At 39.3% G+C, this 12691-nt stretch overlaps 1 protein-coding gene across 2 annotated transcripts in view; it reads left to right on the forward strand.

The window, feature by feature from the left end:
- IGF2BP3 (insulin like growth factor 2 mRNA binding protein 3) overlaps window positions 1–8255 on the forward strand; it is a 140954-nt gene extending 132699 nt beyond the window's left edge. For both annotated transcript variants that reach the window (XM_073677861.1, XM_073677862.1), the window contains exons 13-15: window positions 434–565; window positions 913–1026; window positions 5331–8255. In XM_073677861.1, coding sequence (XP_073533962.1) covers window positions 434–565; window positions 913–1026; window positions 5331–5435 — 351 coding nt within the window. In that variant the 3' untranslated portion in view covers window positions 5436–8255. The remainder of the gene's footprint in view (window positions 1–433; window positions 566–912; window positions 1027–5330) is intronic.
- Window positions 8256–12691: the final 4436 nt, after the last annotated feature.

The following is a 12691-nucleotide window of genomic DNA, read 5'->3' on the forward strand; positions in this document are numbered from 1 at the left end:
CCTGGTCTTACAAATTTGACACATTTTTCTTCACCACTTGTATACAAAAAAAGAAAATCCTCTTGACGCAGCTTGTGCCTCTTTCTCAGTTTCATGTATTTGTGACATCTCTGAATGGTAACCAGCTTTAGGTCTAGACAGTCACATGACCTGAAAATCCCAGATAAAAAATACTTTGACATTGGAAGCTTTGGACAAATACCAAGTGAGGAGCGAGCTTCTGCTCTCTATCGGAAGCTCATTTCTCATTAACGTCCAATATCTTGTCACTACAACAGGAAATTAACACATAGGCAAACTCTCATTTTCCCTAAATAGGTCTATGATATACTGACATAAATATAAAACTGTTAATAAGTGCGTTGTTTACTTTTTTGTTCATCAATTATAATCCTGGTTTATGGTGTGTGATGGGCACATTTTTCTCACTTAGGCTCAAGGAAGGATCTATGGTAAACTTAAAGAAGAAAACTTTTTTGGACCCAAGGAGGAAGTTAAACTCGAAGCTCATATCAAAGTGCCATCTTACGCTGCTGGACGTGTTATCGGCAAAGGAGGCAAAACCGTATGTAACACCATTAGGGATCTATATTTAACAGCTTGTATTTGTTGGATGTAAATGTGCAGAATCTTTTCCATAATTACTTTTAATATAATCTTTTTGTTTTCTCCTACTTTGTGCATACATGTTTCATGACACACATGTGGGTGAAACTGTAGATCAAATGCCACTCAATCTTGCAATCCCCTCACCATCAGGGAAACTGTCTTCTTCAAGTGATAAGCCTCTCGGCTCTGGTGACTGCTTTCTGTTAAAAGGACTGGAGGATAAAAAAAAAAAAACCTGCAGTCTGGCTAGTATGTTTTGTATTTGTATATAATAAAAAAAAAAAAAAGTGAATCTTTTTACAGGTTAACGAGCTTCAAAATCTAACAAGTGCGGAAGTTGTTGTTCCTCGTGATCAAACACCAGATGAAAACGATCAAGTGGTCGTCAAAATAACAGGCCATTTTTATGCAAGTCAGGTAAATTGGCCATATTGTTGATTTGAGAGGGTTGTCTGACAAAGAAATGTGTATATGTATGTATGTGTGTGTGTATATATTAAAATTTCCAAAATACCATTAGTTAGCAAATCACACTTGTTTTGTCTAGGAAGGTAATCATTATAGTACATTATAATGATCGTTGCCTTATTACACTGACAGAGATCGGTCTTAGAATGTTATGCCTGTGAGCATGTGCAGTAGAAGCTCTACTTCCTTCATGTGTAAGAATATATCCCAGTAGATATTCTAATCTAATACTGGAGATACCAGGGGAGCTGAGGTAAGGAGAGGCTGCTCACACTGCTGTCCACTCAGTCTATCTGGTCGAATACTGGAGATACCAGGGGTGCTGAGGTAGGGTGGACAGCAGTGTGAGCAGCCTCTTCTTCTTGCTTTCTGGCATAATACTGGACATGCCAGAGGAAGTACTGAGGTAAGAAATGGCTGCTCACACTTCTTTCCACCCTTTCTGGATGCTGAGCAGCTGCTGTGGTCTGGAGATAACAACATATACTATGTACTGTTAAAGTATCTCCGGGTCACAGCAGTAGAGCTTCCTACTGCACATGTGCTCAGGTAACCTTCATTTTCTCATTGTAGCACAGGTTTCTGTCAGTGTAATAAGGTGGTGGCCATTCATCTATTGTGATAACCTCCCTGGTCAAAACCACTTTGATTTGCTAATTAAAGATAGTTAGGAGTTTTATTAGTAGATAAAACCTTACATTAGCAGAGACACTAGTTTCTATGCTTTTTAAATTTGTTAACCCCTTTCTGATGTGAGCCGTAATAATACGTACCTGTGACCTGGGCCTTAATGACCAGGTACGTATTACGCCTCACCGATTGCGCCCGTACAGAGGCTGTGCGGGTGCGATCGTCGCCTGGTGTGAGCTGATTCTAACAGCTGACACCCGGTACTATGTGCCAGGAGCGGTCCCGCAACGCTCCCAGCACAATAACCCCCGAAATGCTGCAATCAAAGTCTATCGCAGTATTGCGGGAGCAGGCAGAGGCAAGAGCGCCCCTCTTACCTTGGATCGGAGATCCTACGCCGTGTTTGCGGGGTCGCGATCGTTGCCATGGTGTCATGACTATATCCGGGTTACCAGGCATCAGGAAGTTAGATAGATTGTGCACTGCGCTTGAGCTATCTAACTTATGTCTGCAGGGCTGCTGCATCCCTATGCTATGCAAGCAGTCAGCCTGCAAAAAATGAAAGTCCCATAGTGGGACAAAATTTTAAAAGTGTCAGAGTGAAAAAAGAAATTGTAAAAATATTTAAAAAAAAAAAAAAAAAATCCCCAAAAAATAAAAATATACTGTACCCAGAAATATTCTGAAAAAAACAAACAAAAAAACAATATAAGTACACATATTTGGTATCACTGCGTCCGGAACCACCTGACCTATAAAACTGTCCCACTAGTTAACCCCTTTAGTGAACACGGTAACAAAAATAAAAAACGAAGCAAAAAAAAAAGATGCTTTATCATACCGCAAAGAATAGAATAAAACGCGAGCAAAAAGACTAATGTAAATAAAAATGGTACCGCTGAAAACGTCATCTTGTCCCGCAAAAAACAGCTGCAATACAGCTCCATCAGCTGAAAAATAAGTTATAGCTCTCAGAATAAAACGATGCAAAAAAATTTTTTTTTCTATAAAATAGTTTTTGTGTAAAAGCGCCAAAACATAAAAAAATATATAAATGTGGTACTGTTTTAAACGTACTGACCCGAAGAACATTCGCTGCCTTATCAATTTCACCACACGCTTAACGGCATAAAAAAAATAAAAATTCCTGAATTGTTGGTTTTTGTTTATTCTGCCTTCCAAAAATAAGAATAGAAAGCGGTCAAAAAATGTAATTTGCCCAAAAATGGTACTAAGAAAAACGTCAACTTGTTCAGCAAAAGCAAGCCTTTACATGACTGTTTCCCGAAATATGTAAAAATGATTGCAAAAACTAGTCTTTGCAAAAAAAAAAAAGCATCTTTTAGTGTGTGACAGCTGCCAACCATAAAAACCCAATATGAATCTGGTATCGCTGTAAATCTACCAACCCGAAGAATAAAGTTGTCTAATCACTTATACCGCTCGAAGAGCAGCGTAAAAATTAATCTCTAGGATTAGATTTAGGGGTAGGGTTGTGTCGAGATTTATTCAAAAGTAAAGAAAAAAATGATGGCGATATGGCGACTAGTGTTGAGCACAAGTGCTCACTACTTGAGTTTGCATCGGGTGCTCGGGTATGCATTGAGTATCGCAGGTGCTCGAGTGACATGCTCGAGTCTCCGCCCCATATGTTTTGCGGCTGTTATACAGCCAAAAAAACACGCGGGGATTGCCCGCCATGCACGGGCAATCCCTGCATATTTTTTTCTTTTTTGGGTGTCTTAACAACCGTGGAACATGCAGGGCGGGGACACAAAAGCATGTCATTCGAGCACCTGCGATACTTGGTGCATACTGGAGCACTTGCGCTCAAGACTAATGGCAACTTATTCAACAACTCGATTTCATCCAGCCAATTTCAAAAAGTCACACAGCGCTCCTTCCCTTCTGAACCCTGCCATGCACCCAAACAGTGTTTTTTTTCCCACATATGGGGTATCTGCGTACTCAGGAGAAATTGCACAACAGTTCTTAGGGTCCATTTTCTCCTCTTAACCTTGTGAAAATAAAAAAATTGGGGCTAAAAGATCATTTTTGTGGAAAAAATGTTTTCTTTTTTTTTTCTCTCTTGCTCTACATTATAAACTTCTGTGAAGCACCTAGGGGTTCAGGGTGCTCACCACACATCTAGAGAAGTTCCTTGAGAGGACTAGTTTCCAAAATGGGGTCACTTGTGGGGGGTTTCCACTGTTTAGGCACATCAGAGGCTCCCCAAATGTAACATGGCGTCCGCTAATTATTCAAGCAAATTTTACGTTCAAAAAGTCAAATGGCGCTCCTTCCCTTCCGTGTGCCCAAACAGACATTTTTCCCCACATATGGGGTATTGGCGTGCTCGGGAGAAATTGCACACCGAATTTTGGGGTCTACTTTTTCCTGTTACACTTGCAAAAATAAAAAAAATTGGGTCTAAAGTAAAAAAAAAATTAAAAAAATGTTAAATGTTCATTGTTTTCTTCCACATTCCAAAAATTCCTGTGAAGCACCTGAAGAGTTAATAATAAACTTATTGAATGTGGTTTTGAGCTCCCTGAGGGGTGCTGTTTTTAGAATGGTGTCACTTTTGGGTATTTTCTGTCATAAAGGTCCTTCAAAGTCACTTCAAATGTGATGTGGTCCCTAAAAAAAAAAATAAAAATTGTAAATTTTGTTGGAAAAATGAGAAATCGCTGGTCAAAATTGTGCTGATGTAAAGTAGACATGTTGGAAATGTTATTTATTAACTGTTTTGTGTGACATATCTCTCCGATTTAAGGGCATGAAAATTCAAAGTATGAAAATTGCTAAATTTTCCAAATTTTTGCCAAATTTTCCTATTTTTTCACAAAGTAACGCAAGTCATATTAAGAATTTTACCACTTATTCATGAAGTACAATATGTCACGAAAAAAACCATCTCCGAATCAGTGGGATCCAGAGTTATTACCTCATAAAGTGACAGTCAGAATTGTAAAAATTGGCCTGGTCATTAACGTGCAAACCACCATCGGGGGGTAAAGGGGTTAAAACTGCGCTAGTCGTTTGGATACCCATTTTGAACCATATTGGCTGAAAGGATGTAAAACACAAAAATATAACAAAGTTATGTTATTATAGTACACCGTGTAGGGGATAGTGAGGCTGTCCCCCCTAGATACATGTTTGAGCGTGTGTTATCTAGGAAAAGAGGAGTAAGCTACTACCAGACATATTTGGCTTATCTTCCTAGCATCTGCAGTGGTGTTAAGGGCAGTAAGGTCCCCGTGCATATTGGATGTTCTACCCATATACATCTAATGTGTAAGACTGGCTCTGCTTAAATCCACTACAAACTCTCAAAAATAATATAAAACAAGTGAAAGCTTGGATATCGTTCATTTTTTTTAACTGGTTATATAACCTCCTCTTCGTGTTCTGGAACGCATTGTACGACCGTTTTAGGCTAAAAGATGATATTTGTATACACTAAAACGCAGTAGTGTTCTTTTGGCCTTGTAGGGTTTGTGCAGAAATAATTGCTGAGGCAACCATCCAGAGCTACTAGACAGGAGCTATCTTCTTTATGCCCGCACTTTTGATTGGGCATGTAAATTTGTGTTAACATTTGTTTCTTAACATTTTAGCTTGCACAGAGGAAAATTCAGGAAATTTTGGCTCAGGTAAGAAGACAACAGCAGCAACAGCAGAAGACTGCACAAAGTGGACAGCCCCAGCCGAGACGAAAATAAAGGTTCAGTACAGGAACATGGCCCTTCACAGAGACAGATGCCAGACCAAAGACAGACTGAGTAATTGACAGGGATCCACCCCTGTGTAAGTGGTTAAAAAAATGCCAACTAGCTTGTCACCTGTTTTAGGACCAGGCAACAATTAAACTGTCTCTGAGAATGTAATTTAGGCTCCCAAACTTTTGAAACCCAGCTTTAAAAAAAAAAAAAATTGAAAAAAAAGAGGAAAAAGAAAAGGAAAAAAAAATATAAGGACCCCTTCACTTCCCTTTTGATCTATTCTCACGAGTTAACATAAACCTTGTTAGTCTTTTTTTTTATTATTCTTATCCCCCCAACAATTTTAGAACTTTGTTTAATGAAGCTTTCTCTTATGAGTTCTCTGGTGTAAAAAGAAAAGGCATTGCTCTTTATACGTCCAGTTATATTAAAAGAAATTAGTAAAGGGTGGGATTATTGGTTGATTAGTGTTTTGAAGGATATTGATGAGATTAAGTGTTAGTCCCAGTTTTGAACAAGTGGCATTTTTTTAATTTGGTTGCATTTTTACTTAACACTGCCATGAATAACCTAAGGGAAGTGTAGAAAGGTGTTGGCCAGGGCATAAAAAGATGGAATATGCATTTTACTAAACTACCTCAGGCATTTAGTACCTCAATGAGAAATTTTGTTCCTTTTTTTTTTTTTTTGCTTTTTTTTTTAATTTTTATTTTAATTTTTTTTTCGTATTTTGTATACTTTATAAAGCTAATAGTTCTTGAGCATTTTATTTTTTTAATAAAAAAAAAAAAAATCAGCGACCAGCTAGAAGTGCAGAAATATTTGGTCAGAGAATGCATCTACTAGCTGATGGCTGATGGGAGTCTAAGATAGGAAGTTGCCTCAGTTTCTCTGAAGCCTTCCACACCATCATTTTGCTACAAAATTCAGTGAATGTTCAAATAGATACTGAAAGACGCCACCATACTGATAGCAGCAATGCCGTTTATTTTTCTTTTACTATGGGATGAAAAAAAAAAAAGTTTAACGGTACTTTTTTCTGGGAACACCACACAAGGAAGTGATGGAAAGAGGCCAGCTGGGTTTAAAGATTTATTTTTTCTTTTTCAAAAATATTTTGTTTTGTTTTTATGGGTGCTAGAAGACTGGATTTTTCATTTCTTTCTTTCTTTGTGCTGCTTGGTTGAATGCAATGAACCCTTTGTGCCTTTGACCATCACTACCTAATAGCGCTACATTTAAACATTTTGCAGCCCGTTTGAACTTTGCCATTCTGTTCAAAGAGCAAGCTTCATCGTCCGTTTGGTAAACTATAAAAAAATAAATAAATAAATAAAAAAATAAAAATAACCATACTTGATCTATGGGAGCATAAATATATATATGTATAAATTATATAAATATATATATTTCCTTTCTATCCCCCCCCCCCTTCCCATAACCATCAAACTCATGCTTCCCATCAGATCAATGCATATTACATTCAGTTACCATGACTGGGGGAGAGGGAATGGGAGATAGGTCAGACATTGGTTTGATCACGCGAAAGATAACGACAGGCTTACGTTTACATATCCAGCCTCAGTAAAGAATTAAGAAGAAACGAAAAAATAAAAAACAACAAAAACTATAAAAGGGCCACACAAAGCTACTTGGAAGGTTTAAAGCTGAATACAACCGTCTCTTTTGGTTTGAAATAGATACAGCAGGGTTTATGCACACTTTATTATTTTAATTTTTTTTGTTGCAACCAACCATTTATCCTTCAGCTGCCAGTGGCACGTGGATGATACTACCATGTGCTTCCGACAGCACAAGGGTATAAGAGGAAAAAAAGAAATCAAAAGGCAGGGAAAAGGAGAGCTACCAAATTCTTTTAATTTCAGAATGTAATTTGAATGATTGTGGTAATATTTACACATTCAAGTTTCTACAATAAACTTCAGTCTACCTCAGTTTTGAAAATGTGGCAACACATGGTGCATAAAGACTGCTGTGTGCGTGTATGTGTGGTCTTAACAGAGCCATGCGATTTACCTCTGAACCTTTATTTTTTTTGTGATGTTTTTGTGCATGAGATGATCACAATCACCATGCTGCACTGATTTGAGGGGCACAACTAGCAAAAACCATTTGTTTCATCATTTTGTTGATCTACCTCTTAGAGTCATATTGAAATAGAGGCATTTCTACATAGAATAGATAATTTCCCAAAGATCATTGTTGTACAGATCTTTTTTTTTTTTTTCTTTTCTCTTTCTTTCTGTATTTTTTTTAATGGTCTGTAGTGTTTTCTTTGTTATTCTTCATCATATACATCTTACTAATTTGGTTAAAAAAATAAATGGGAAAAAAAAACAAAACTGAACCTATGTTGTAGTTTTAAGAAAAGCCTAAATAAATATTTTTTTTTTTTCTTGGCAAGAGTGACATTTAGTGTTTAGAAATTTTTCTTACATTGATTTAAAATACTGAACTATGAAAAAGTCATAAAAATAACAGTAAACATTCGTTGAGGTCTAAGTATAGACTCGACTTTCTTTTTCTTAACATGATGAAGCAGACATAACTTGATTATTTTCCATGAATTTTTACTTTACAGATAGGTGCTGCATTTACATCTGCTGATTTAAAATACTGTCATATCTCTTTAAATTTCTAGACTGTTAGTGTGGTAATCATGTTATTTTCAATTGAGACTTGGTAACTTGGAGTATTTTTGGCAATAGATACAGTAGAAAGTTATACTGTAAATGAGTTTAATATCTGCAAAGCATGGATCATATTTCATCTGTAATGTGCCCCCAAGCAGCTCCACTTGCCAGATGCCTCTGAATGGAATAAAGAGTTTAACTCCTATTTTGTAGTGGTGTGTTCATTTCTGTTGAACTGAATATAGTATAAAAAATCTATTGCAAAGCTTGTATTAACGTGTCAATATACAAACCATTAAAGGGAATCTGTCACCAGGTTTTTGCCACCTATTCTGAGCGTAATATAGGGAGAGACACTGATTCCAGCGATGTCACTTACTGGACTGCTTAGTGTAGTTTTGATTAAAAACTGTTTTTAATCAGAAAACTAGTAAACCTGCTCCTAGTTAATCCTCCATATTTATGAGCTCTGTATAACCCCCACCCCACCACTGATTGGCAGCTTTCTGCCTATGCATAGACACCATGTGGGCTGGCATGGTGCAGCCCGTGGGCCACTGTTTTCAGCCCTTCGGCTGCCTCCGTCAACAGACCAAATTGGAACAGCCAGAAGACCGGATGTGGCCCGCAGGCCGCACTTTGCCCAGGTCTGTTCTTGATTTGTATTCTGCCATAGCAATTGAATCTAATCACACCTCATTAATAAGTCAAACCATAATCCTATGACTCGCCCTTAAGGAATACAGGGGCAACAAAGTGCAGTGTCAAGATGCCAGGTCCGATCAAAGACGCCCTAAGACAATAGATCAGCGGCCTGAGATGTCATCACTGCACCAATCCTGATCAGACACTAGTCACATGATCGGCACCATTACCAAGCAAATACACATCACAGATGTGCCAGCGATGCCAAAACACTCTACCGCAGGGTTGATCACATGGCTGATACCTCCCATGCTTGTCAATCGCAACCAGAGGAACAAAATGAACCAACCCCTGCCAGGACAGATGCCATACACAGATACACATGGAGGGATCCATGGTACCCATTGATAAATAAGTCTATAATCATCCTGGATAACTGATCACAAAATATCACATGGTTCACATCACACCCCCTCCACAAACACCTGTTCATAAAGTCTGCATACTGATGATTAGGCTTGTGGTATTTAGACCTCCAAAAAGTTACTATTTACATCTATATATTCTGAATATAGGGTACACAAATGCCTCCACCCCTATACACATAGCTTCAGTAAGCGGCGCACTAACTGCCTGCTTGTGCACAAAAAAACCTTGAATAAAATAAATGGGCAAACTGCGCTTGTGTGTCTGTTGGACTAATTCTGGAATTCAGTCATCCCTGGGATATGCTAGAGAAAACGAGAGCCACTGAGTGATGCGGTAGTAGGTCCTACCTGTATGGATAAATGGCCGAGCTGCTGTCCGGTCTCGCTCTGGCACTTTACAGCATACTGGGTAACCCCTTGTCTGTAGAGTGTGGGGTGCATCACGCTCACTTGTAGGCTGCAGGCCTCCAGGCTTACATCCTCCTGAGCCACCATACACAATGCATGGGACACCAAGTTCTTTGTAACGGTAAAACATTTACTACACAGTCCAAGTTCATCAGGTGGGATAGTGCACAGCAATTCACATTTTCCTCCTCCTTAGCACAACTCCTCTCCAGTCCTGTCGCTAGCTTGTCCTGGACAATCCCCAAGCCCATTGATTCTATCAGTCTCGGGAATTTCTCGTCCACCTCGCCAGTGCACCTGGGACCATCCATCACCTTCCATCTATTCCAATCCCTATGTGGTCGGAAGCCCCTTACGCCTGACCTTAATCTCCGGACGTGACAGGGTGACCACTCGGGATCCCAGTAATGCCTCCCACTGTCTGGAACAAGAGACACATGCTGCCCCTAGCAACCCACCGCACCCGAACTTGACCTTCACTAACTGACACTGAACGCTCTCAAACCAGGATGTGCGCCCCCTTTATTAACACTAGTGCCCACCAACTGGGCTAGTTCTATCCTTAACCAGTTCCTAGCTTATATGCTAAACCTATTATCCTTATTCTATATCCTAAGCTTATCTTTGTTATACTCACATTATGCATTAACACCTTACATGCTGTACATCACCATAATACATTACATTAGACCAGGGATGTCCAACTTAAACACACAAAGGGCCAAAATGAAAAACTTGGACAAACTCGAGGGCCAACCAGTATACAGTATAATGGGCTCCACATAGTCCTCCATACAGAATAATGGCTCTACAGAGGGGTGGCGGTTCTGGGGTCGTGGACCAAACATAACCCTGCAGGCCAGAGTTGGCCCACGGGCCGGAGTTTGACATGTATGCATTATTAGTTTAGTTTTAGACAATTACATTTACATATAAAACCGCACGACTGTATTCACATGGCGTGTCTGTTGTCTTCAGGAGCAGGAACAGGGTAGGCCAGTCCACATCAATACATTGTCGTACGGTGATGCCTTCTAACGTCCTGGTGTGTCTGTAATGACACTGCTTCCATGTGCTGTTGTAATTCTTGGAATACATTTTACATGTAAGGTCCTGGCTGGAGCGGCCTGTCCGGTGCTACTGAAACAACACTATCCACAATCACAAAGCAGCTGCTCAAATGATGTGGCGTCACCCCCTACAGAGTGTCCTGTGAGCCAATAAAGATCCTCAAATGCTTTCAAAGGTATCTTCCTTCTTCATCAGTAAAATATACCATTTATGTGGCTGTAACAAAAACTACTGCTTAGGGATACTACTACCATCCACATCAGCCCTGACTATGTCCTATCGTAAAATGAAATCACTACGTGAGGAGATAGTCGGTGGACCCCTAAACTCTTCACCCCAAGGTGGGAGTCCTGTACGGTAGGGCAATATCTTCATAAGCTATGGCCAATCCAGTAACTGGATGCAAATGGTATGTGTCTATTCCTTTTCCTTATCTTTTTTTAATCCGACATTGTACTAAAACCCTGCTCTTGTTTCAGGTAACGCTTATCTCTGAATTTATCAATCCTCTCCTCATAATAAATTTTCTTCAGAGGATCAGTTATGTTTCTGTCAACTCTCCTCAGACTCTTTGAGAGTGACATAATTGTTGCAATAGGAAGGAAACTATTAAAAATGCCTTGTTATTGTATATCTATTGTCTTTGCAAGTAAATTGGTCACTAATTGCCATTTTGTATGTAAATCAGTCTAACACACCACACACACACACACACACCTACCGTCCCCAAACAAAAGCAACACTGGAGTCCAACAGTCCATATAGTGAAGATATTATCATATTATCAATGTACCGCAGATGGAACCCCCTACAATGTCTGAAGGCTCAACTATTACACAAATGACTCCTCAAATTCCTCCATGAATAGGTTGGCATAAGTGGTGGCTATATGGGCCACTATTACAATATTCTGTGTTTGTCCAAAAAACTCATCCTGAAACATTAGTTTCTATATAGGATAATATTTAACATTGATAATATGAATCCAGTGTTCCACTGCTACACCAGCCCTATCAAGGGTAGTGAAGAACATTAATCTGACTACAGGTCAATAGACTTTCATAAACTACATGCATCAAATGAGACCAGAAAAGCTCCATCAGGGACCTGCAGCTCTTTAATCTTTTCCACCAAAATCTCCTGTATTCAGAACAGATTACCTAATTCTGGCTACATAACCACACAAGACAATACTGTAGTCTGTTTTCAGTTCCTTACCTATGCGTTGGCGACTGAGTCAGCCAAGAGGATTCTCCAGCTCCGCGTGCATCTTGGGAAGCACGTACACAACAGGTGTAATTGGATGTTCTGTATGTCATAATCGATCACCCCTGAAGCAAAAGCCCCTCAACCACTGATCGGATCTCCTCAAGTATCTGCCATTTAGGGACACAATTATTTGGTGCATACACTTCCCTATCGGTAAATTGTCTCCTTATTTTGTCAATATAACAATTTTTGTTCATAATAACCAGTGCACCCCCCCTTGTCAGCCGGTTTACATATAGATGGATCAGCTTTAAGATCCTGAAGGGCTAGTTGTATCTCCTTAGTAATATTTTGGTAGACATGGCGGATGAGTTCTTCAAAATTTTCATCCCCTTGTTAGAAACTAAAGAAATGACTCATCCTCTGTTAATACTTTGTTTTTTTTTAAGTTTTAAGATCCTAGATCTTTCCCCTATACATATTTTAATTGCCAGCTTCATCGGCAGTTGATAAAGGAGATACATGGGCCCCTTACTGAAATGTTTCCACTGCAAACTATGGAAAAACCTAGTTCAATCTTCATGTGAAAAGTAACAGTCCCTGATCTGGACAAAGGATAATCGCTTATTTAAAGGGAAAGAATGACTGTTCAAACTAAGTACCTGGCGCTCAATGCACCATTGATGTGACCAACTATTTGTTACCTTCCCACCTGCTTGTTTTCCATCTGTCTCTGCCTCTATAAAGCCAGAGCTGTCAATCAAAGAATGGGTGGTGAGGAGGTGGGGGGGTTGAGATAGAGGAAAAAAGAAGTAGGTGGGAAGGTATACATGCTTAAAGA

This window comes from Phyllobates terribilis, unplaced genomic scaffold (genome assembly GCF_046119375.1).
Source record: "Phyllobates terribilis strain yellow unplaced genomic scaffold, ASM4611937v1 Scaffold_4__5_contigs__length_816908805, whole genome shotgun sequence".
Lineage (NCBI taxonomy): Eukaryota > Metazoa > Chordata > Amphibia > Anura > Dendrobatidae > Phyllobates > Phyllobates terribilis.